The 25900-nt window shown below is 39.0% G+C and overlaps 1 protein-coding gene across 1 annotated transcript in view; it reads left to right on the forward strand.

The window, feature by feature from the left end:
* The window catches only part of ATSAC1 (Phosphoinositide phosphatase family protein), a 309707-nt gene that overhangs the window by 130516 nt on the left and 153291 nt on the right, over positions 1–25900 (forward strand). The window contains exons 6-7 of the mRNA XM_089411723.1: positions 5969–6156; positions 6296–6393. Of these exons, the coding sequence (XP_089267849.1) occupies positions 5969–6156; positions 6296–6393 (286 nt within the window). The remainder of the gene's footprint in view (positions 1–5968; positions 6157–6295; positions 6394–25900) is intronic.

Genomic DNA, 25900 nt, shown 5'->3' on the forward strand with positions numbered 1-25900 from the left:
TATACCAAGTAGCTAGGCCACTCATCCGTGTCTCCCAAGCAAGTTGGTTTCCAACTTGTTTTCCTTCACCTCATTCCATAGGGACTATCCCCCATAGCCTGTTGTTAAGCGACAACTAGAACGCAGTGGGTGGGGATCAGAGTGACAACCCCCGCTTTGAGTGGTTGTCGCGGTGCCTGTACAATCCAGGCAACAACAGTTCCTACGGTGGTCCAATAAATGTGAAATTTGTTCATTCCTTTGGAAAATTTTTGTGGATGCCTTGCTAAAAAGGTTTCATGACGAAGAAGAAGGGTCTGTAAGCGAATACACCCACGAATTGGAAGTATTAACTTTAAGACAAAGAGTATTTTTTGATGAAGAATCTCTAAAAATGTATAGATGTGGACTTAAGGAATATATCCAAGCATAATTGAAGCTATATTACAAACCTTGAAAAACAATTCATGGAGTTTAATTGGGAAGGACGACACTATAAATTATATGGTCTTAACGCTCCCAACTTCAAGAAAGGTACAAATACTCGTGAGGACTGCACAAGTCAACATAAAGAAGCCACTCGATAGCAAACATATTCAACTAGAGGAAACCCTTCTGGTTATGCTTTGAGTACAAATCATCTCTAAAGGGCGTGGCAATGTTATGAATAAAATCTTTATAAAATAAATAATATTAAAATAGTAATTAATTAAGTAATTATTAAAAAAGGTTACTAATTATGAAGAGGTAAGTAGTCAAAAGACATGACTATTCAGCCCTCATGGCCAGTCACTGCCTATATAGGCAAACCATCACAAAGGTATTGTACACCATTCAAATTTTATTAATAATACAAAAGTACTACACATACAAATACAAACCTACACACAATTACATTCTTGTGCACTGGTTTTCTTCTAACCGAGCATTGCTGGTTTTTTACAAGTAGCAATTAAAAAAAAGCCTTGAGTTCTCCAATGTTCAAAGATGGGTAAAGCTAACCAACATTCCTCCTTGTTCTTTTATGGAATGGCAAGAAATAAGCAAGCTAAGCAAGGTGAAAGGTGCCAATTGTAACATCCGCAATTGTTAGTATGAAATCAACTTTAAAAATTCTAATTAAAATTTATATTAAACAAAGGAAATTCCTACTTTAGAAGAAACAAGAATAGCTGAGTTTAATCAGCTTTTCTTGGCTGATTTTTGACTATTAGGACAGCCACAAATATCAACCTTTGGCTTGCTAGATTCAACAATAATGCTCCAAAAGTAAACCCAAGAAATTTAGAGAAGTTTTTATGATATTTGAGCAAAGAGTGGGAGATTTGTTGGAGAAAATTTCGAAGGTTCTGGAAGAAGAAATTGGTGCAAGGTGGGATTGTTCCTTATATGTTTGAATATATGGGCACTCCAACCTAAGAGAGACCCAAGTCTTCAAGCCTTGAGGTACCTGCAAATTACTTAAGATCCTAGCAAAATATTAGTTAAGATAGGTGAAGCTTGCATATGGAGATTGAAAGGCATTGCATTCAACCAAGAATTACATGTGGATTTCAATTCCAAAGTACAAAACTACGAAGAAAGAAAACAAACAACCAAGATTATTTGCTTTGTCCTTCGGGCAACAGTGCCCCTATCAAGGCCTATACTAACCAATTTAAAGTAATGCAATAGAATCAACACAAAGGTACCTCATGTGAGATCAAAGCAACCACATAAGTCGTACACCATTCTAGCCTCGAAAGCTTTTTTATTGATGATATAACAGGTACACAGTTTAGTAGCGGTCTGCCAAGCTCTAAAGCTTCAATACTGAAGAATAATGAGCCCATGGGGTTTATTAATACAAGTTGTGGGAGAAAATCCCAATGAATAACCAATGAAAAAGTGGCAGAAGGTGTCAATCCCAATGCAAAACGAGTTTCCCAAGTGGTCCATCGAACTGCTATATGAATCTCCTTGATTGGTAGCGCTGATAACAATATCCTATAGGTGGCCTGCGTGCTAGTTACTTGAATGCCAATGTACTTGTTGTGGCTGCAAAGTGTGGAAGAACAAGAAGTAAAGGGAGACAAGCCCCCCACATAACTCACAACAAGAAAAATGTGTGCTATCAGATCTCAAACAAGTGTCTCTTTATCTGTTGCGTGGAATCTCTAGTCTGGCCTGCACAAGTATTGTTGCTGGCAGTGTATCATCTCCTTTGCTGGCTGCTCGATATGTGTGAAGGAAAGGAGTTTAAGGGGGAGTTAACTCCCCACTTAACTCCTACATAAATCTCAAAGAAACCAACAAGAAATTTGTGGGCCTGGGAGGAGAATATTGGCCTGCTTACATCACCTTATACCCTTCGTCATCATCAGAATGCCTCACTGTGAGAAAGAGGAGGGATCAGAAACACCTCAAACCCCCTTCATTGACTTAGCAAATGATCAACTTAGGAAAGGTCCATTAGGTCTTTCCCTTCTGAGGGCAAGGAAATAACCATAAATAAAGATCCAGGGTTAGTAAATCTCCAACTTGCCCCCCCTAAACTGCTGTTAACTCGACCTCAATCTTTGACATGCTGGAAGTGGAGCCAGTTCTCTTAGGTAGCATTCCAACTCTTATTTAACTTGGTCTCCACATTGCCAAATCACCTCTTGACTTCTTTTGACTTGGAACATGACTTTAATATGCCCCTAGCTCAATTATTTTCCAATTATCTTGTCTTTTCTCCTCAGTTTTGAGTAAGAGTGGGTTTTCATGGGGAAATAGTCATTTTTTGACCCCAAAGTGTACTAGGATAATATTTGTGCTCTGAGCATGAATTTTGAGCACCCACATACCACCAACATTTCTGACCACCACTTATTTATATTATTACATAGAATATTAATTAAAAATCCCATCCTGTAGTAATTTTTAATTATTTAAAAATTCGTAAAAATACCTAGTCAAATTCCGAAAGCATCTAGATATGCCCTATCATGGTAATATACATTGACCCTAGACGTTAGGACATATTCAAGGTCCAATTATTAAGCCGCACTTCAGCTTTGGAGGTATATGCGTGAAAAGACTCGACTAGTTATTTATCGCTAAAGAGCGAAAATAATTAGTCAATTAAAAAAACACTCTAGAGTGGACTCACTTAGAAACCGGGCCCCAAGTTGCCTAAGTATGTTGCATAAGTTCATCATGTTAGCATTCATTTATTACAATTCCCCTTAGGGGTATGAATTTGAGAGAAGAGAGAGAAAGTAGAGAGAGAAAAGGGGCAAAATGCCCTGCTTGACTTCTGATCTAAAATTTGATAAATGCCTCGTCCATTGGGCAATGGGGTTTTCGTTCCCTGTCATGTGCATATGAGCAGGTAACAGGCCCAGACATGGCATTGCTGTAAAGGCAACATTGCTCGTGGATGGAGTGAAGTGGGAGGAGTGGGAAGTGGGAGTGTCGTTTCCCCTAAAAACCTGAGAGTTGTATGTTGGGTGTGGAAATGACTATGGGACAAAAATTAACTTGCTTGATATGTGGAAATGGGTATGTGTTTCCAAAACAAAAATGCACTGGAACCTTGAATGAAATCATTATGAATAAATGAGCAAGAACATTTAATTGACAAGCAATGTAACACCATCACTTATATTGGGATCCTCATCATTAGTATCACCTTTTGTCTCTACCTCAATCCTCTAGGGACATCAGTCTACACCACCCAATTTTGATGAAATTACCTAATCCATGCTTTAAAATATGCTATGAAATATCCTAGCATGCCTGATCAATGATTTTGGTTTGAGTGAAGGGCACATTTTTGCAAAGGCCATGAAAGAGGAGTCCAACAAGCAATATCACCAAAATCGAGGTACATAAAGGGCTTGGTTCTCTTGATTAAGTATCGATTCCATACCTTCATACATGATAGAATCTAATGAAAATAATCTTGAAATTCTGAAAACTGTTTAAGTTTGTTGAATTTTGAATAAGATATGAAATTCTACTTTCTCCATATGAAGACCAATGAGGTTGGAAACACTTTAAAACACCTTGAAACACATAATGGTAAGGTTAAAAATTTAAGTAAAAGTGAGATTTCTTTTACTCCAAGAATTTAACATTACCATTAATTAACAACATTTTGGTGAAAACTGAGAGTGGAACCATTTTAAAGAAAAAATTTCATTCTTAGTTGTTTCTAGAAGTTTCATTAATTCATAATTAACCTCTGACTAGGCAATAAATCCAAAAGTGTGGGTCCCAACAATTAAATCAAGGCAAAATCAAACAAATTTCATTTGGAAACACTATGTATAGTTGTTGAAACATGTTTTAGTTTGTATGAAACACATTTTCGACATGTGAAATGCATTTCATACAAATTGAAATGTGTTTTAGTCGAGTTTCAAAGTTTTGATATCGAAGTACGACTAATACATGGGGGGGAAGGTTGGGCAAGTTTCCGGCAACATAGGACAAGAATGTTTTCAATTCATAATTTTCTAGACGGATTCAAGTTCAAAAGAAAGGTGCAACAAACCTTGAAATATGAGCAAAATTTTCTTTGAGCTCTGTACTTCCCTTTTCATTCTTGCTTTGGTTGAGAATATTTAAAACTCTTTTTAGATTCCCAATGACCCCTTCTAAACCTTTTGAGGATGATCATCTCTAGATTTAGCTATATGGTCCTTTAAACTCGCAGTCTTGGAATTACATCTTATCTCACCTGAAACCCTAATTATTTAATATTTCTGAGTGTAATTTATAGTAGCACCCTTAGGGGGTACTTAGCCTGGAAACACTTGGGTTATCTAATGTCTAAGATCGTCTAGGGAAGGCACCCTTGCGGGGATAGTGTTTGACCACAAAATAACAAAGGGAATAATTGCTAAGACAACAGTGGTGATTGATTGTATTGTTGCTCCTAATCTAGAGTGCTTAGTGAGGCTTTGTACTAAGGTGCTATATTTGGCAATAACAATACCTCTCTGGCCTGTGGTTGTATCTTTTTGATTTTTTAAATTGCAAGGTAGTACAACAGTGTAATATCCCTACGATGGGATTTCATTCCACATTAATCTACTTACTCTTACCCTTATGCTGAATTTACTATAGCGAGAATGCCATATAGTTGTAAATACCCTTCCAACTGTAGCCTTCCTTGAAGGAGCCTTCTAAGCCTTCAAAGGCATTTTCAGCACATAATCCAATTGAGAAGCAACATTCAGCCCAAGGGATGCATCTTTACACCTTTGATCAAGTCTATCTCCTTAAGCCACCTAGTATGTTTAACTGTCTGTTAATTTATTCACATGGGTTGACTACAGTTGATTTTTGATGGACAGAGGCTCAGGGCTTGAAACATCTGAAATTCAGCTCTCTTTCTTCTCAACCGATCAAATTGAGATCCAGAAATAAAATATTAAGATTTTTTTACTCCTAGTTAAAAGCATGGTGAGACTAACAAAGAAATATAGGGTTGAATAAATTGAACTAAGTGAGAAGTACCAATCAGTCAAGGGACAGTGAAAAATGAAATGAACTTAAATCACTAATGGCTGTTTACCTTGAGTTCTCTCTTTCTCTCTCTCTCTCTCACACACACGCACACAATTTTTATTCTACTTTTAAATAAAATACTCTGACCAAACAGTGGATGTCCTGCACTGGAAGGTGTTTTCCAACCAATATAGTGGCCCTGCCCAGATTCAAAACTTGATTTACTTGTCTAGTGAGGCTTGCACTCAGCTCGGGAATATAGTGGCAGTCCCACTGACTTGATCCCAGGTCTCCTCGGTGATAGGTGGCAGGTCTACCGATTCTCCTGATTAAAAAAAGAAGCATACTTTGCATTCACTTCTAGTTAGAATTCAGAAAGCATTAAGTTGGTGGTCTTGGTTGTGTTGAACACTAAAAGTAAATGGCATAGAGGAGTATTGAGCTTTCTTTTAATTAGTTGTATTGTACAGTTGGGAATTTTCTTATTGTTTTTCAATGTTTACTGCAGATATTTGAAAAGGGGAGTTAATGATCTTGGTAGAGTAGCAAATGATGTCGAAACAGAGCAGATTGTTCTGGATGAGGATGGAGGAACTGGGAAAGGGAAAATGAGCTCTGTAGTTCAGATGCGAGGGTCAATACCCCTTTTCTGGTCTCAGGAAGTTTCACGTTTGAGTCCAAAGCCTGACATTATATGTGCGTGAATTTATTATGTCACTCCTTTTATAGAACTATTTTTTCCATGAATTTTTATGAGCTAATCAGGGAACATTAGTTGCATAATTTCATCTGCTTGTTTGTGTAGAATCCTTTGACTGATTTTTAATGCCCTCAGTACACAGATATGATCCAACTTATCAAGCAACAAAGCTGCATTTTGAGGATCTTTGTAAGCGATACGGCAATCCAATAATTGTCTTGAATTTAATCAAGGCATGTTCTCTATTTATTATTACTATTATTATTTCTCTTATTGCTTATTGCATGTTTCCTAGGTATCTATTGATGCTATTATCTCATACTTTCATTGTAGGGCTGGAATGAAAGTTTGAGAACAAAGCAATAGAGTTAGATCATCATGTATTATAGCAAAATGAGAAATAGTAATGATCTTGTTGATTTATATGGAATGCTGTCTTTGTAGCAATGTATAGTTGAACCCTTAAGTTACAAAAGAAAAAGAGACATTGCTTGTTTATGCAATTTTTCATGAGATGCAATGGATTTGGTTCTATCAACAGAAGAAACTCTCAATACCTTGTCATTCTTAGGTCTACACTATTGTCATGGATTAATGGTTAATCTCACAGCTGCCCAATCGTCACAAAACAATAGTTTTTTTATTTCAGTATGCAACCAAACAGTTTTGTATTGAAAAATGCTGTTGAGAATTGATAATGCCTAAGCATTTTAAACACAGCTGAAAATGATGCATGTCTGCCTCCAAATATAATGTCAGAAACTAGGCATCATATCTTTAAAGCGGTAATTTTAGTTTGCATTGCCACACAACTACTAGTGTTTGCAGCTGCAGGAATGGGGTCAGGTTCTAACTTCCAAGATTGGTGCAAATACAGCAATATTGTTTTTTGCCATGAAAAATATCTTTATATTTGATATTTCAAAGATGAAATGAAAATATACATTATTAAATTATTTGGCCCTCTCTTAGTCTTGAAGGCTTTACTTTTCTGTCCAAAAAGTTGAAACTGTAATAATTCCAGATTTGTCCTACATCTACTTATTACAGTCATCCAATGCCTTCCCAAGCCTCCTTCTGTGGTACATAAATCATAAAAGATATACATACGGGATGTCTTTTCAAGAGCTAGAAGCTAGTATCAACCTTCCAAAACACTAAAGCATTAAGACTGTCAGAATAGAACTGTTTTCCTCAAGAACAGTATTGGAAAAGGGTTCACCTCGTTTGAACTCTTGTTCAGAAAGTGTAACCTCCTGCAAAGATAATGAAGAAATTTCAACCCCCACTCCGGTTATCAGTTTTCCTTATCACTCCATGCATTTAGTTTTAAATCCAAGCATGATAAAAATTCTAAAATCTGGAAATGACAAAATTTTTCTGAAAACACAAATTTAGAGATTTCACAACCGCTGAAATTGCAGAAATAAAACATAGCAAAATTATGACTGCTACACAGAGAAAATAACACACTGATTTTTGGTCAATGTGACCCTGGAAAAACCCCTACAACTCTTGGGGAAAATTAGTTTGAAAGCTCTTCTTTATTTCTGAAAATGTTTTTACAGAGAAACTGGATACATAGTAAAAATTCCAGCAACCACAAATTACAACTTATCTCGATTTCCGTACTTGAACTCCACCTCGAAAATCGTGCCAATCAGCGAACAGCCTAAACATAAATTTTTACAGCAATAAAACAACATTAAATGTTGTACGTCCAGTGTCGAAAAGCGTGCCCAAAACTTGTTGTCCCTCTTCCTCAATTTTTGTGCCTTTCTCCTACTGTACGGTTTTTCTTTGGGATGCATGTCAATAAATGCTGCTGCCCAGATTTGCTGAAATGTCTTCTTGTTGCTCTCCTTCACTTACTCACTGCTCAGAAATTTTCTCTTTGTTCTCTCCTCTTTCTCTCAAATGCTCATGAAAGAAATGAATGATCTTTTCCTCTTCTCTTCTCCTTTTATTCTCTAAATGACCTTTTGGGTTACCTTAAGATCTAATGGCTGAGATTCATTTAGATCTAGGGATGAGAATAAATGTGCATTGAATTCTCACTTTCTATTTTTTAACTCATCCACTTAAACAAAGACCCACTTAGCCTTTTATTTCCATAGTCACTTTTTCACTTTGTAATTCTTCATTGAGTTTAATAAAGTCACCTTTAAATTAGAATGTAACTTGACAATTTATAAAGTTATTTTTAAATTAGAATGTAACTTTACCACTTATAAAGTCACTTTACGAGAAAAGTACAAATAAATTTGGACACTTTTCCCTAGGCCAAAGATCAAAGCCTTAGGGAACCACTTGTCCTGTGGTATCCAAATTTTAACAGATAAAACTTCTTTATTAAGGAATATGGTTCAAGAATTAAATTATCAATAAATATGAGACACTAAAAAATTTCTTCACCTCAAGCATCCTCTTCATAATTGGATTAAACACTTGTTAGCTCCTGAACCCCTTCTCTTGCATAGGGATGGTACTGGTGATATTTTCACTGCCCTGGTGATTTTCATCACTACGAGCCCTAGATAGTTGGGGCACTTAGTTCCATGGATAATGATGAGCTAGAGGTTTGAGTGACTTATAGATTGATCGTGTGATGTGTTATTTGAGGATGTATGGTTCCTGTTACCACTCAAACCAGCAGGGGACCTAAAGGGGTTCCTAAGAGGTCAACTGCTAGGTTAAGGGCACCGGTGGAGGCTTAGCCCACTGTCACCACAGCTAAGTCTCCCTGCACTTTACAGAATTTCACTTATGGGAGGAGTCCCGGTAGTGTAGGGATCACTTGTAAAGTATATGTCAATGGATAGGTGATAAGTGACCTTGAACTTGCTTGCTCTTTAAGCAGGGGACTTGGTCCACTAGGAGTATGGGGTGAGGATTGGAGGGTTGAGGGAGAAAGGATAGACTTATAAACGAGGTTCTCAATCCCTATAATCCTTGCGAAACTTGGATTCCCAAATGGTCCTTGACAAATAATTTTTGTTAAGAAGTGGGACCACACGGGGCCAAGTGGACCCAGCCCAGGTTCGAGGATGGAATATAGTAGCCAATGATGTTCCTATCCTAGACAAGGTGAAAGGAAAGGACCAAACACAAATATTTACTTCGAAAGGTAGAAATGGTCCTGTTGAGGTCTAGCCTTGGGGATGCCTAGGCAGAATTCGATCCTTGAGCTAGGGCTCGGATTCCTGAAGATTCCACAGTTAGAATTGCCTCAACTTTGGAGGAGAGGGAGAGGACCCACCAACGCAGTACCCTGTAGGAGATCGAAACTTTTCCTTGGGTCAATTCCTAGAAAATTGATGCCCTAGGTGACCTTTGAGGGCTAGACCTGGGGAAAAGTGATAAAAGGTGAAAAAGGTGAAGGGGATGACCACCATTTTTAGATATCAGTGCCTAATTCACTTGGGGATATGGAGTCAAGGATGATGATGAGTAAGGACTTGGTTTCTTGATCAAGGAGGCCCAAAAAGTTAGCTTCATTTAATGTTGAGAGTAAGAAAAAAAAGTGACCTTCAAGCATTTATACTTCAAAGCAAACGATGCAAGCTTATCGAGACAAATAGTATCTAGGACATTTCATTCATATAACATTGGCCCATACATTAAATTAGCTAAAACATGCTCAATTCCGCATTTCAATCATGCAACAACTAGCCCTAGCTTTAGCAGTATGCAGCAACAAGAATAATAACATCAAAATTTACTTACAACGCTATAGAGTATATCCAACCAACATTTCATTTACAAGACAAAGCTCCAAGACAAGATAAATAGCCCAAATCCATACGTCAAAATTAATCCATCTGCAGAAAATCAAAATATCCTCCAAGGAAAAAAATGCGAAGTTCTCTATATTAGAGAGATCCCAAGTCAAGTGATGATACAAATGAGTGTATCTAACATCAATATATAGCCTCCTAAGGAGTTCAAATTAGCATATGGGACTACATTAGCTCCTATGATAAAATAATGTGCAAATAAAACCCCTATTGGTGACAAGCCCACCAAATTAGCTCACAAATGTAAAAATAAGCCTCATAAGGGTCCAAATAATAATATGTACATGTCATAGGACCCTCCAAAGGCTCAATAATATCCTGAAGTGCCATATTGAGGAATAAATTCCTTGGAATATGATGGACAAACAGGTGGTCCCTTGTTCTCATAGTAGTAGACTTATGGTGCTCCCAGTGGATATGAGGGCACATAGATGACCCCATGGATCTCCATATGAATCGGAGATCCTCTGCAAGGGTACCAGTGGTGGAATGAATGTTGCCATGACATCGTACAAGTCCCATGACACCTATCAAGAGTGTGGGGCTCCTGTGTGGGCATTGCGGGCATAATGTACCAAACATATCACCATCATCCCAAAAGTGGATCGCTAGTAATCTCCAAGTATCCATGAAGATATATGGAGTGCTTTCTGCTGCCGTGGAGGCCAATAGCTCCCTATGCACACCCTACATGTGCCAATGTAGACCTCTGGGGTTAAGATCCCATATAGGGAGACCAAACCCAAATGGAAACCACATGTAATCCTGCATAAGATCCAGTGTGTCCCTTAGGCTTCCAGTACAACCAATCATTAAAGTAATCGAGTAAAAGAGCTTACGAATCATGAATAACAACGAGGGCACTTCATAATGGCATGCCCTTCCGTAGTGGGTTTTGACATGTACTAATGTCTCCAAGCTCCAAAAGGGGTTAGCCAAGCACCTTATTAGGTGGTTTCAGCCCTTAAAGGGGATAGTATGTCCAAGGTAGATTCCTCTAATGGGGGTGGCAAGTGACAAATAAGTGAAGTGGAATAGGGACTAAGAGGGGCAACCCTGGGACGCATAGTGGGGCATATGGGTAGCTAGATAAAGGAAGCCCACACCTAGGTATATAATGTATAGGAGGGAGCAGTCATGGTACACGAGGGGCCCTGACCTTGATTTTTCCACCCTTCTTTATATACCTTTTTGATTTTGTGAATTTTCTTTAGTTAACTCCTCGGGGCTCAAAGGACAAGAGCACGATGTGTAAGATATAGCAGTGATTACCCCTCTTAGGTAGGGTGATTCATTGCCCTCCCGAGGTTAGGACCATCATGGGTTCCTGAATGACAGAGGAGGCTCATCTAGAGCCTATGGAACCAGGGTGATGACCAATGATTGGGGTAGAACTCATGTAATGGCCTTTTGCCCATGTGCTAATTATTTTTGTCCCGACCATCTTTTGCATTTTGTGGTACAATTTCCTGTTAAATGTGGTCAGTTATGCTTTTCATTTTTTCTTTTAATTGCTTCAACATCTAGGGCATCATTCAAGGTCTGACCCAAGTTGGGGAAAGGGGGACAGGGTGGTTAGCCCTATGTGGACCTAAAATGGAAATGTAGACTCAGGTGGGAGAAAAGATGAATGGGGGTATAGTGAGTGGAAAGGGAGTAATATGTGCGGGTAAAGGAACGAGACCATGCACCCAAAGTCGGGGTTTCCCAAGTAGTACCACCCTAGAACCAAATGGCCAATAAAAGAGATCCCATGGGACTAAGATCCAAGGGTAACAACCAAAAGAGATCAAGGGGACAAGATCACATACTAAGCCCACTCTTTTTGTAAAATCCCCCCATCAGTCCATACCCAGAAGTATCCATGATAAGTAAACCCAATACTCAATTACTAAATGACAAGAAATACCTTTAGATTTGGGAGACCCACCTTCAAACATACGATCAATACAGGTGGGTGATGGACCACATGGATGACTCAGGTGGCAGAGAAATGGCACAACGAGCTAGTAGGAAGCATCAAGGGGTTGCCGGCCGAGGCTCATCATGGAGAAGAATTTCTCTTGGGGATATCACCTACAAAGTGGTGGGTAACTGTTCCTTTGGGCACTGGCTTCATCCTGATTTTGGGCATCTTTATAGTTCCCAAGGAAGTTGACAGTTCCCAGGGAATCTTCGCAGATCTTGAGGAACCTTCACAAATCTTGACACAGTTCAAAACATTTTGGGATAATTTTTTCATGCGTTGGATGTCTCATGGCATGCAAAATTCCATATTTGTGAGCACTTACCTTGTTCACTCATTCAGAGGCATGAATAATTTCACCGGGTGGGACATCTCCCTTGGAGATTGCATTAGGGCTTCTATTTGGCATGTGTGGGCTTACTAGGCCCTCTCATGACTTAAGGAGACGATTGACATGAATATGTCAATTTGGGTACGTGAGCTTGCAAAGTACACTACACCGTATGTGCTAGGAGATTAGCTTTCAATATTTATGCATAACTGAAATGAATTGGAAACTTCAAAAGGTAATTAGATTCTTTAACATAAATTATGAAGTACTAAGTTTTTGGAAAGGAAATTAATGTTAAACTAGAAAAGAAAACATAAAGATTATTGATCTAAGAAAACATGAGATTTTACCCTATGAAAGCATGGAGAGTTTGTTCTAAAACTTACAAACTTTAATCTATGGAATCATGAACATTTTAATCCAAGAAAGCATTAACATTTAATCTATAGAAAGCATGAGTTTTTAATCTATGATGAGCATAAACAATTAATTTATGTAAAACAAACCATTCATGAGAATATGAAAGAAATGGAAAGCATCTATACTATTTTAACAGATCTCCAGGGGGCCCTCCTGAGGACTTCAAGGTGTTGAAAACTCAGATCAAGGGAAGAGATTTAAATTACCAATTTCATTCAGAGCTACGCCATATTAAAAAAATTACATTCAATGAAAAAAAATAGAGTTTTTCCTCTCATCAAAGAGACTGCAATTTATAGAATTTTGAGACAATTAACAAACTCAGAATTTTCTTACTTGAGTTTTGGTCATGAGATTAAATCAAATCAAATTTCATGGATTTTTGGATCAAAGATCAGCTCGGATCTGATTAAACTTATCTCTAGGCCACAAATTTGCTAAAGAGTAGCTCGTTCGGGCCTTTTTGTTGACTGTGCACTAAATGAAATCTGCGAAATCAACAACCTAATTGGCCTTGTGCTGAACAAAACCCATGTTTTTGTTTTCCGAAATTCACTTTCATTTGCTTAGAAAGCGTGTTTGAAGTTGACTAGTCAAAACTGCCGCGCTTTTCCCTTGATTTGATGTTGGAGGTCCACACATGCGAGATGGGTGGAATTTGACCAATATAAATCCATATTGGAGCTTCTAGAAACCAAGTCCAAGTGTCAGATTTCCTTCTAGAGTGGTGCTACTACCTCGTGTTGAAGTGTCTAAGTCTACTTATTTAGAAACCCTCCATGCACTTTATTTGATTTATTCCTACCTACTTGTTATTTTACTTACAAGTTATTTACAATGTAAATGCTGAAAATAAACACTAGTGCATGCTCAACATATTACAGATTAACAGCTAAAGGAAATAGAAACAATCACACCATATGACACCATTATTTTTGGACCAATGTCCCCAGAAAAACACAATGTGGGAAAACTGGGGCAACTATCTAAGGGTTTTCTTATTAAGCAATATCAGAGTACAATCTAGGTTTCGAAACTGGCCTACTCAACAGAGAATTTCCTTGGCAGTAATACCTCTCAATTTGAGACAAATCTCCTGGCTGAAACCTTGGATAATCCTTTTGGCAGCTCCTCAGCACCAATCTGCCCCAAAAACCCCAGCGCCAACCTTTTCTACACTGCGTCAGCCCCTCTCTGTGCAGTGCTAGCCCTGTGTCACCCCGGATTGGTATGCGTTAGCTTTAGGAGGCCTTGCGTCAGCCCTATGGCCCTCTGCATCGGCAACGCTGGCCTCTCTGAGGCTCTGCGCAACTCCCGTCTACCTCTGCGTGGCCCTGTGTGAGCCTTGACTGGCTCTATGTCACTCTCCCCGGCTACTGCGCTGCTCTCCCAGCATTATCTCTGCCTCTCTATCTCTCGGTACTCAATGCCCCTTAGCTGCAACTCCCGATCGCTACTACTTTCTCTCTTAGCAAACCCCGCTCTAGAGAATAGAATGACTGATCACTCTAGTATGTTCTCTAAGTGACCCTCAAGCCTTCTCTCATACTTTTCTCATTGACATATCAACGACCGAGATTAAGTCCCTAATCAACTACTAAGATTAGATCTGGTTTGATCCGTGTCTTTTGGACCATTTTAACACAGTTTCATATTAATTCACATTAACATTTTAATTTCCCTAAGTTTAGGCTTAGGGACTCCATTAAAAATATTAATTATTTTAATATCTCTTGAACTGTTTAGAATTTGGCAATTTGCCCAAACCCTTTCTGGGTATTGGAGATCTCATGTGCCTCGACCTCTCCACCAAATTTCGTGGCTAGAGCACATTCGTTGTTACCCCAAATCAACACTCCCTCTTAGCGAGGACTGTGCTCTAGGAATACTCCTCATTGAGTATTACTCTGATCATCGAGCATCAGTCCTTGTGCTGATGCTAGGCCTGTTGCCCACCATCCTCTGCACTGTTGTATCCTATACTGCTGCCCATGGCTCTGCCACTGCCACTGCTGCATCTGTACGACAACTCCCTTTGCATCCGTGCTGCTACTGGTCCTTTCTCCCAACACTGCACCTGCACTGCACCTCCTCTCATCATGCTACATCATGCTACCCACTGCAACACTGCAACTCAGTTACTGAGAAGTAAGTAATTATCACCCAATATGACCTCTCTGTTGGGCTAGAGACACCCATTGATGCTAAATCTCCCTCTACCGGTTACAAGTGCTCCCTCCCTGACCTCTACGCCGCTGCAACAACTCTCTACATCTCGCACCGTTGCACACCTCTCTGTGCCATTTTGCATTGGTGCAACACTTCTGTGCCTCTTGCACTGCTTCAGCCTGCTAGCCTCACGCTGTCTTGGGACTCCTGCACTATAGGTCTCTCTGCCGCTCCATCCACATCCATCTCTATTCGATTGAGCCAGTCCTGCTACTCCTTTTTGGGGCTCCCGTAGCAAGGTCTAATCCAAGAGGTTGGGTACCTCGAGGATCTTGCCCCTCATCGCCTGTAGTCCACCTGAATACAACTCAATGTCTCCCCACTTCCGCTCAAGTGGTGTGTGCACTCATGGCACAGTCATCGTCTGTCAAAACTTTCTTCTCTGCCCTTGTTGGTGCTGCCTTAGTCTCGGAAGACTCTCTCTTACTCTTCTTCCTTGGACACTGGGTCGCATAATGACCCAACTCCCCACAGTGGAAGCACTTGATCTTGTAGAGATCCTTCTTCTTCCTCTTTTCCTGCTTTCCCTCAAATGCTAGGGCAACATCTTCCTCCTCCAGCTTGATTTTGATTCCCTTGCTACTGCTACCCGTCTTCGACTGCCGTTTAATCTCTTCTTGGCGAAGAGCTGCCCACATCTCATCCTATAGTAGGAGAGTCCCTGTGGCCAGTATACTTTGGACAAATACCACCCAGTCTTCTGAGACAACATTCATGGCTGTCCTCACCATCAATTCCTGATCCAGCGTGGCTTCTATAGCAGTCAACTGATCTCGGATCTCATTCAGTCCTCCGATGAAGGTGTCAATCAGTTCTCCCTTCTTCATTTGATATGAGTCCCAGTGTTGTGAAAATCGCGATAAAATGAAAAAATCGTGATTTTTTCCCTCTGCCGATAAAATCGCGATAATTAAACGAAAAAATCGTTGGATTTTTTTTGCCGATTTTTATTGAAAAAAACGCGATTTTATGAAAAAATTGCGATAAAAACTTAAAAAATCGTCGGGGGTCGCGACAACATAGTTTTATAACGTTTTTTGGGTTTTTTCATGCAATTTTTTTTTGAAAGAAACAAATAATTTTTGAGTGGGGCAGCTTAATGATCAAGTCTAGGCCCTAGTATGGATATGCTATTCATGGTAATGTTAAATTCTTAAAGTAAAAGTGACATTCTCCTTAATCTTCATTTTCATCCTTTTACTTAAATTTTTAACATTATCATTAAATGACTTAGGATGTTTGAGAGTGGTTCTAGCCTCATTGGATTTCATATGGAGAAAGTAGAATTTTAGATTTCATTTAAAATCCAGCAGACTTATCAGTTTAAGTATGGGGGATTTACGCAGTGCATTATATTAGATATCATTTTTGGGATTCAACTGCGTTAAGTAAGTCATTCAAACGTATGACCATTTCCATGAGAGGTAGTCGTAACTGACTAATTTCTCATGATTTTTGAATAGTTCACTTAGCACTCATTGCATCGGGTGATGCTCATAGGGGTGAAGAAGTGGGATTGAAACTAGTGAAATGTGGAGAACGAATCACATAGCATCAATCATCACTTCCGGGGCTTGCACCCGGTAACCAGGACTTCCCAGGAGGTCACCCATCCCAGAACTCCTCTGGCTCAAGCGCGCTTAACTGTGGAGTTTTTCCCCACAATCAAGCCCACTGAAAGACTTATCAGTTTTTCAGGATTTCAGGATTGGGAGATTGTAATGTTTCCAGGTGACACCACCTGCCCAGTCTACCCTTGCCACCAGTAGAGGACGTGGTCTACCTCCTATAGCTCCTACTTCTAGTTCTTCAGCTTCTAGAGCATATCAGACTCCATTGCCATCTCCACCAGCACAGGCACCAACATCTACATCTAGAGGGAAAGGGAAAGCTGTGGCATTTTCTCACAAGAGGGTCAGAGGACATCAATAGGATTAGACTTTCATTTTATTGTATATGACATTATGACATGATGAGATACGTTATCATATTTTTTGTTGATATTTTGAGGCTGAGTTGGGACTCAGGAGTTAGTACTTACTATTTAGGACATGATTCAATGTTATGTGTGATTTTAGCGCTAGAAATGATATTAAACATCTTATATATTAGTTTTTTTTATCATATTTATGTGTCAATGTATTTATTTTATGTTGTAGATGGTTTAGATATTAAAAACATTGAAAAAAATGAATATTTTTGTACCAAGCGATCTTTTCCCGATAATTCCTATTTTTTCCGATTTGTTCCCCGCGCCGATTTAATCTCGGTCACGATTTTCACAACATTGGATATGACCTCAACTGATTCTCAAGTAACATTCTTCTCTGCACAGAAGTATGCTGGTACAACATCTTGAGAGCCTCCCACATCTCATATGTTGTTTCCTTCTCAGTAATGTGTGGTACTACATGATCGTTGACTCCGTCAAGGATGATGCTCTTGGCCCTTGCCATTGCCTCCTCGTACTTGTCGTTATCATTGGGGTCGTCTGGGATAACTATTACCTTCAAGGCGAAGTTCTTGACACTATTTCTGTCAAGTACGGATAAGATTCTGGCCTTCCAGACTGCGAAGTTCGACGCTCCGTCCAGTCTATCCTAGTCTCTTACTGTAGTGCCATGATACTCCTCTACTTCCCTCCTAGAAGTTCTCTGTTTGACTCCTCCGAGTCTCAACTTTCTGTCTCGAAGTTCTCTTCTGGACTCTCTCTGAATCCCGATTTCCCTCCTGGAAATCCTTCTGCCGCTGACGAGATGCCCCCTACTTTGATCATCTTGTGCAACCGCACCACTGCTCCGAGTTCCTTGGCTAGAAACCCTCGACAACAACTCCCTCCTCTTAGCCTTGCTCTGTCAGGTACTGTTTTGATTACAGTACCTCACCAGCTCCACTCTGCAATATTCCCACAGCCTTCTAAACCCCAGCAACCTGAAGGTGAGAGCTCCTAGGCTTTGCGCAATCCCGACACTAGCAACCCAACCTCCTCAGCCAACTGCGTCAGCCCTCCCAGCTTCTGCATGGATCTGTGTGAGGCTCCCTTTTCTTTCCTTAGCCTCTACGCTGCCTCTTCCTGGCTCACCCTTGATGACGTAGGCACTGCGTCACCCTTCCTTGTTGCTGCTTCACTAGAAACAACTTCAGTCACCTCGGGACAATTGTTTTCTGCTGCTATTGGTCCACTCGGCTGATGTCCTTAGTCCTCCTTTGATCTGCAATCATGCTCTTTTACCATGTTGAACTTTCTAAGTCTACTTATTTAGAAACCCTTCATGCACTTTATCTGATTTATTTCTACCTACTTGTTATTTTACTTAACAAGTTATTTACAATGTAAATACTGAAAATAAACCTTAGTGCATGCTCAACATATTACAGATCAACAACTAAAGGAAACAGAAACAATCACACCATATGACACCATTATTTTTGGACCAATGTCCCCGGAAAAACCCAATGTGGGAAAACTGGGGCAACTATCTGAGGGTTTTCTTATTAAGCAATATTAGAGTACAATCTGGGTGCCGAAACTAGCCTACCCAACAGAATTTCCTTGGCAGTAATACCTCTTAGTTTGAGACAAATCTCCTGGCTGAAACTGTGGATAATACTTCTGGCAGCTCCTCAGCACCAATCTGCCCCAGAAACCGCAGCGTCAACCCCTCTCTGCATAGTGCTGGCCTTGTGTCACCCCGGATGGGTATGCGTCAGCCTTAGGAGGCCTTGCGTGAGCCCTATGGCCCTCTGCATCAGCAACGCTGGCCTCTCTAATGCTCTCGCAACTCTCGTCTGCCTTTGTGTGGCCCTGTGTGAGCCCTGATTGGCTCTGCATCACTCTCCTCGGATACTGCGCTGCTCTCCCTTCAGCTGCAACTCCCAATCACTAATTCTATCTCTCTTAGGAAACCCCGCTCTAGAGAATAAAATGACTGATCACTCTAGTGTATTCTCTAAGTGACCCTCAAGCCTCCTCTTATACTTTTCTTTTTGACATATCAACAACCGAGATTAAGTCCCTAATCAACGGCTAAGATTAGATCTGGCTTGATCCATGTCTTTTGGACCATTCTAACATAGTTTCATATTAATTGACATTAATATTTTAATTTCCCTAAGTTTAGACTTAGGGACTCCATTAAAAATATTAATTATTTTAATATCTCCTGAACTGTTTAGAATCTTCCGAAACCCTTTCTGGGTATTGGAGATCTCATGTGCCCCAACCTCTCCACCCAATTTTGTGGCTAGATCACATCCGTTGCTATCCCAAATCAACACCTCGACTGTGGAAATAGCTACAAAAACTTGATGAAACTGCAACAACTTGAACTCGCTAAATTGTCATTAGTAAAACCATGCAAAATTCTTCCTAATTCATTAAAAATAATGGAAATAGTAATAATAAACCATGTAAACATGTATGCGGGAATTTGGTGAGTTTATGAAGAAATGTTGTTAAAAATGATGACAATGGGTGAATGGTATGATGCGAAAATGGATGGTTTCATCAACAAAATCATGACAAGTTGGTGGCCCAACAATTGTTACACCTTAAACACCTCACACGTGACATACTGGAGTTTGTTTTGAGGGGCCATCCACTCTTGAGGGGTTTTACTTATGGTTTGTAGGAACTTTTCACCTTGGAGACTTATATGTCCACATTAGAGGAGCCCTAGGAGTCTTTCGTTGCAGAATTTGTGGATTGTTACTAATTTTGCACATGGGTAACCAGAGTGAATCCCTTGACTAGCCTAATGATTTTCATCACTAAGATCTGTGGGCAATCAGGACACTTACTTGGTTTCATACATCTTACTGAGCTAGACGATTTGATGGCATGTCATCTGGTTATATGATGGTTGTGTTGCACTCAAATTGTCAAGGTCCCAGGAAAGCAGAAGTGCCAATTTTTTTAACAAGGATTGGATCACTTATCAGTAGTCCATGTGTCATAGTCATCCCATTCTACAAGTTATATATTGTAAATGATCTTAGTAAAACCATGAGTCTATGTAACAACCTAGGTAAGCCTATAATTTGATGACGAATTCCATCCTAGGAGGTTTTTTAACCCTAAGCCAAAATATTAATTAATTAGAGTTGTTGTCGCACAGATTGTCACGATGACGCTTAGACCGGGGGCTGTCACCCTGATCCCCGATCTCTCCATTTAAGCCTGTCTGCCGCGGCTAAGGGGGGTAGACCCTATAAGATAATGAATGACCAACTGGGGACCAGTTGGGTTGGGAGACACGAAGGGAAACCAGCACGAAATTGATTTTATTAAATTAATAGACCAGTGCCTTATGGAGCTAATGATTAAACGATTGTTTATCGAAAGCTGCAGAAATATAAACTTTATAATTTCATGATTAACAACCATTTATCATCAAATAACCCAAACGATGTAAGATTTTCAACAAATGCACAACGCCTTAACGATGATCTAGCGATTAAATCTCTAAAGATTGAATACTTTAAACAACCATACAATTTAAATGCTAATCAGTTTCGAATAGTTAATTTCCAGATATAAACATTTAAGCACATTAACTATAACAGAAAAAAAAAAAGACTTTAGAAAGAAATTCCAAATTTTAATTAGTCTTTTTTTTTTTCTCTTTAAATTTTAATTTTTTAATTTTTTTAAAATACTTTTTTATATTTAAAATTCTAAGCTTAAAATAAAACAAAACTAATTTAAATCTAAACTAAAGGAAATTTAAAATTATTTAAAAAAAACTAAATCCTAAAATTAAAAATCAAAGCAATTGTTTTTTTTTTTTTTTTTTGAAATCATTTTTTATTTTATTTTTATATTTAATATTAATTTAAACAAAAGTAAATCTGAATTTAAAACTAAAGCGTAAGATTAAAAACAAAAGAACTAACATATGTTGGCAAAAATGAAAATCGATTAGTCCTAAATGCAAAAATTTGAATCGAACTAAAAAAATCTAAACGCATGAACAAAAATGAAACGAAAGACGTGAGAGAAACTACATAAAAATAAATTAACCAAAAAGCTGAGAAAATCTAAACTTAAAACTATCCGCGCTAACTCTATCTATGCTAACTCTATACAAGCAAAGGCGAAGAAGAGAAATCGGGATTTTTATGACTATAGGTTTGTGGATATTCGACGGTAAAAGGCAGAACAGGTGAGAGGATCGAAGACTGTCGGACGATGGACATGGATGCGATGTGAGGAGCTGCGTAGACAAATAAGGATGCAGAAGGGGGACACAGTGAAGATGAGAGCTGCGAGGAATGCGTGCAGGGATCAGAATGAGGCAACGACAGCGTGAGGAGTAGCAGTGGGAAGCTGCGTTTGAAGGCAGCATGTGAGGGTTGAATGTGCAAGTGTCAGCATTGATGAAAGAGTGCAGGTCCGTGGGTTTGGGAGCTGGACGAAATGGCAAGGGAGGAGCTGTGCAGGATAGCTGCGTGAGGTAGAGCCTGAGCTGCCGTAGAAACAAACGCTGAAGGCAGATACAGGAAGCGTGGGCGAATTTGAGAGCCAGGGATTGGGTGGTTAAAAAAAAAACGTGAGTTTTCCTTCTTTTTTATTTTGGGACAGATGCGTGGGCAGTGAAAGGTGAAAGAGCAGTTCGAGTGAGAGAGTGAGGGATCAATGCAAAGGTAGATGGGCAGCAGAAGGAATACGTGGCGCAGGTTAAGAGAATGGACGCAACTAGGGAATGAAAGGTATGATGGGTTCTATGACAGCGAAACAATGAACAGATGGAGCTCACGCGGATAGGGAAAGGGACAAAACTCTGAGGACGGAGGATGCTGCGTGTAGAAAAAGAGCAAAAGCCTGCGTATGGAGCAGAGAGAAACTGGGTGCCTTGTGACTGCATGAAGAATGCAGGCTCTGAGAATAAAATTGAAGCCCCGAGCAGCATAGAAACTGAAACCGTTCAAACCCTTCCTGCTTCAGATTGCATAATGGGAACCCTGAAAAATTTCTTAAAACCTGTACCTGCAACCTGTAATGGCAAAAAATGGAACATCCAAAAATAATATGTGCAGGAAGACAAAACTGAAACCCTAAATCAGCTAAATAATTACAACATTTACAGATTTTCAACTCTTAAGCTGCCAAATTTGTTAATAATCACAGTAATATTATCAGAATTTAATTTTAATGTGAGACACTTCAGAAAACCCTGCATGCATTCATAAAAAATTTCAAATGATAAGCTTGGGATCAAGAACTGGCTGGGCTCTTTCAGAAAACACAATCTGGGAGTTGGCTGGTTCAGCCGAGAACTTCCCCTAATACCCGGTAACCTAAAAAAAGGGATTTCCTGCACAGCTTAAAATCAACCATTAACATAGAGGGAGAAAATAATAGTAAAATCCAGATCAAATGGAGATACCTGCCATTATATTTCAGAATTTAAACTATCATTCAAACCCCAGAGATCAGACAAGATACATGTGCCTAAATCAATCTTCATCAAGCTAAAATCAATGGCTGAAAATAAAATTATGCAGAAACATAAATCATCTTACAGCACTTTCAGAAGAGTAACACCAGCAAGATTTTTAACCCCAAAGTCTTTCTTTATAGCACAGAAAATGACTACAAGAGAGCTTTCTTTAGCACCATACTCTCAGATCCCTTCTGATCTCAAATGACCCCTAGCACCCTATTTAAAGGAAAAGATCCCAACGGCTAGTTCGAGTGATCCATGTCAAACTAATCTCGACCGTCGATGAGGATCAAGATTTCTTTTAATCTCATCCGTCGAATTTTTAAATGCATTTTAATATATTAAAAAATTAAAATTCTGCATTTATTTACTCAAAAGTTTTGACTTATTATTATTTTATTTTATTTTTTAATTTATTTTTAAATTTTATTTTACTTTATTTATTTTTTAACTATTATTTTTATCTATTTTTTTTAATTTTTTAATTAATTTTTATTTTTGGATCCTCGAACTTAGCCTTTGGAAAAATCACCTAGGACCTAGGACTTATGAGGGGATTAAAACATTTCTTAACCCTCAAGACACTTTACATCATGACTTTTACAATTTTACATCTCAAGGGGGAAAACCCATTTGACATAGACCCTCATAGACCACCCAGTTTTGCGACCAAATATAATCTAGCAGTTTAACAAACTAGGATTCCTCTAAGATTCTGATGACAAAATTCATTCCGGCTTTGGGGTTAGGCTGAAGGAAAACTCTGTCGATCATGGATCGTTGAGACAAAAAACCTTCCGGAACGTAGATTATCACTAGAAAATTAGGTCCACCTAGGCAATTTACATACATGACTCAACTCTGCTAAGATTATTTACAATTCACACATTCAGATTGGGTTTACAACATAAATTGATCAAGTCGACGATGACTGTCGAATGGCACGGACACGTCAATCAAGCGCTATCCCTTTTGCGAAGAAAAGGGCGTGTACTGCTATGGGAAGATGACACGTAGTGGTCAACAAGAGTCAAGCTCCACCTGGACATGTGGACAAGGGGAGGGGGCATAGGAGTGCCTTGTGGACCCAAAGAGGGAGGATGATGAAATAGGGCTTATAATGTGTGGAGAGGAGTGAAAAATGTGAAATGGGAAAAGGGTCCACCCTACCAAAATTGGGGTTTCCCATGTAGTGCCCTTCCTAAAGCCATAAGCTAATAAGGGAGATCCCATGGGACTAGGATTGAGGATTAACCCCTCATTTAAGGTGAGGGAACAAAACTACAATCAAAACCCTTCCTTTTTCTAAGTCACCTAATAATCTATGCCTGACATGCCCAAGGAAAAACAAGCATAAGCACCCAATTGCACAATGAAAAACATATGCTCTTAATAGATGGGAGAGGGGACATATGACTGGTTCAAGGAGTAGAGATCAAATGGCACAATACATCAACTACACTGGTGGCTATCAAGGGCTGTTCGCTACTGGCTGAAGAGATGTCTAAGAGAAAAGTCTCCTATGTGGTCACCCACTTTTGGTGGGTAACTGATCCCTAGCAAAAGTATTAAATAAAGCTGTCAAGCCAGAGTTGATCTTATTGGTGAAAGTTTTTTCTTTAAGGTTACCTTCTTGTAGACCTCACTATGTTGAAGCTTATAGTGGCTTCAAAAGGTTCTCTGCATAGGCTTGGTGTCCTAGAATGTGCAAGATGATTTATTGCCTCTTTAGGTGCTTGCTTGGTGGAGTAAGTGATTTATGTCTTATTTCCTATGTCTAACTTAGGAAAAGTACAATAATTAAAGTCAATTATTGTGGACTATTAAGTCATTTTCTAAGGATAAATAATTTAATTATTTAAGTACCATAGAAATGATCTCAACCGTTGATCTCCAAAATCTTCTAGAAGGGAGATTAGGGTTAAGGATTTGGGCTTAATGAAGATTATAAAGAAAGCCTAAGGAAGAGGTGAAGACACAAGAGAGGAGATACAAAAAGAGAATATGATTTTCTCTAGTACAAGTGGCTTAGTAGATTGAAGCATAGAGGAGGAAGAGTAGAAGAGGATTCGTGTTGATATTTGGGGAAACTATGGGATGGATTTCCCCATTAGGAACCCAACTATCCCAAGGAGAACCCATCTTGCCCCAAAAGGAGAATTCAAATTGAATAAAAGAATTACTATTGCTGATAAGTTTTGCATTCCTATTTTATTTGATGTGACAAAGTTACTTGGGTAAGTAATCATAAAAAGTTAAAACATTTGGAAAATATATTTAAATACTATTAAAAGCAAATTTGAATTTAAGTTTTTCCCTCCATTTACAAGTCGGCTTGCCCCAAATGTCGTGTCCCTTTGTATGATGAAACAACTATAAATTGGCCTTATCCTCCACCATTTGGAATAAGAAACTCAGAAATCTGTGGCATCCATCTGTGACCTCTTATTTGGCATCCCTACGACCTATTATTTGGCATCTCTGTGGCCTATCTATGGGATCATCTGCAACCTATTATAGCGCCTTTTGCAACCTCCTTTGTGGTTTGTCTCTGAGAATTTATGTGGCCTACTGTGCATCTCTGCGAAATCCTTATGCGACCTATTGTGGCATCTATGCGACACCCTTTTGTGGCCTATTGTGGCATCTTTGCGGCACTCTTTTACGGCCTACAGTGACATCTTTGCGCCACATATCTGCGGCCAACTGTAGCATCTTATGTGACGTCTTCTTGGTTATATCTGTGGCCTATCTATGGTATTTCTAGGTGCAACCTTAATGGCTCTAAAATCTTTGCAGCTAAGGTATTGTCTACAAGGTTTGTTTTGTGCGACATTTTATAAGAATATATAGAAGATATGAGATATATGAGATGTTACAAATGAGGGTCTGCTTATATACCTAGGCAGGTGCCCTTTCATGAATGGTCATGTCCTTAGGGACATGCCTCTTCATTAACTATTATTATCATTATTCATTGATATTATTTTTATATAAATTATATTCATAACATTGCCTTCCTCTTCGAAAAGCTTTGTCCTCAAAGCTTATTGTTGACAAGGCATGTCATCTATTTCTTGTCTTGTAATCTGTTCGCATCTTATACGAATTCTTGGAGTTGTCATTTTCGTTGATACAAGATGATAGCATCTTTTGAGTGATAAACAAAATTGTCGCACTGAAAAGGGATATAACCATCCTAAGTCAATCTTTCATGGAATCTTGCGGTTACTTGATACTTTGTGTGAATTTTTATCACAAGAGTGAATTGCACTGAAATTAGTAGAACATAAGTTTGTTGTTTATGTTCTGAGTGATACAATACATAGATTGATTAAAATGTTTGCTCTTGTGATTCGAATGTTGAAAAAGAGTTCTCATGATTTTATCTTCCCTTAATTTGTTTGCCGCAGTTTCTTGGATTTTTGGAGGTATGTGATTCCCTTTAGATACAAAAGTCGTTTGTTTAATTAATGGATCTTCATCTGAATTTTTGTTGTTTGAACTGAACATCTGAATATGTTTTCACTTCAATTGGATTTGGATTTGGAT

Source organism: Pinus tabuliformis, chromosome 3_1 (genome assembly GCF_031772625.1).
Source record: "Pinus tabuliformis cultivar Carrire ecotype Pingquan chromosome 3_1, CPIR1, whole genome shotgun sequence".
Classification (NCBI taxonomy): domain Eukaryota; kingdom Viridiplantae; phylum Streptophyta; class Pinopsida; order Pinales; family Pinaceae; genus Pinus; species Pinus tabuliformis.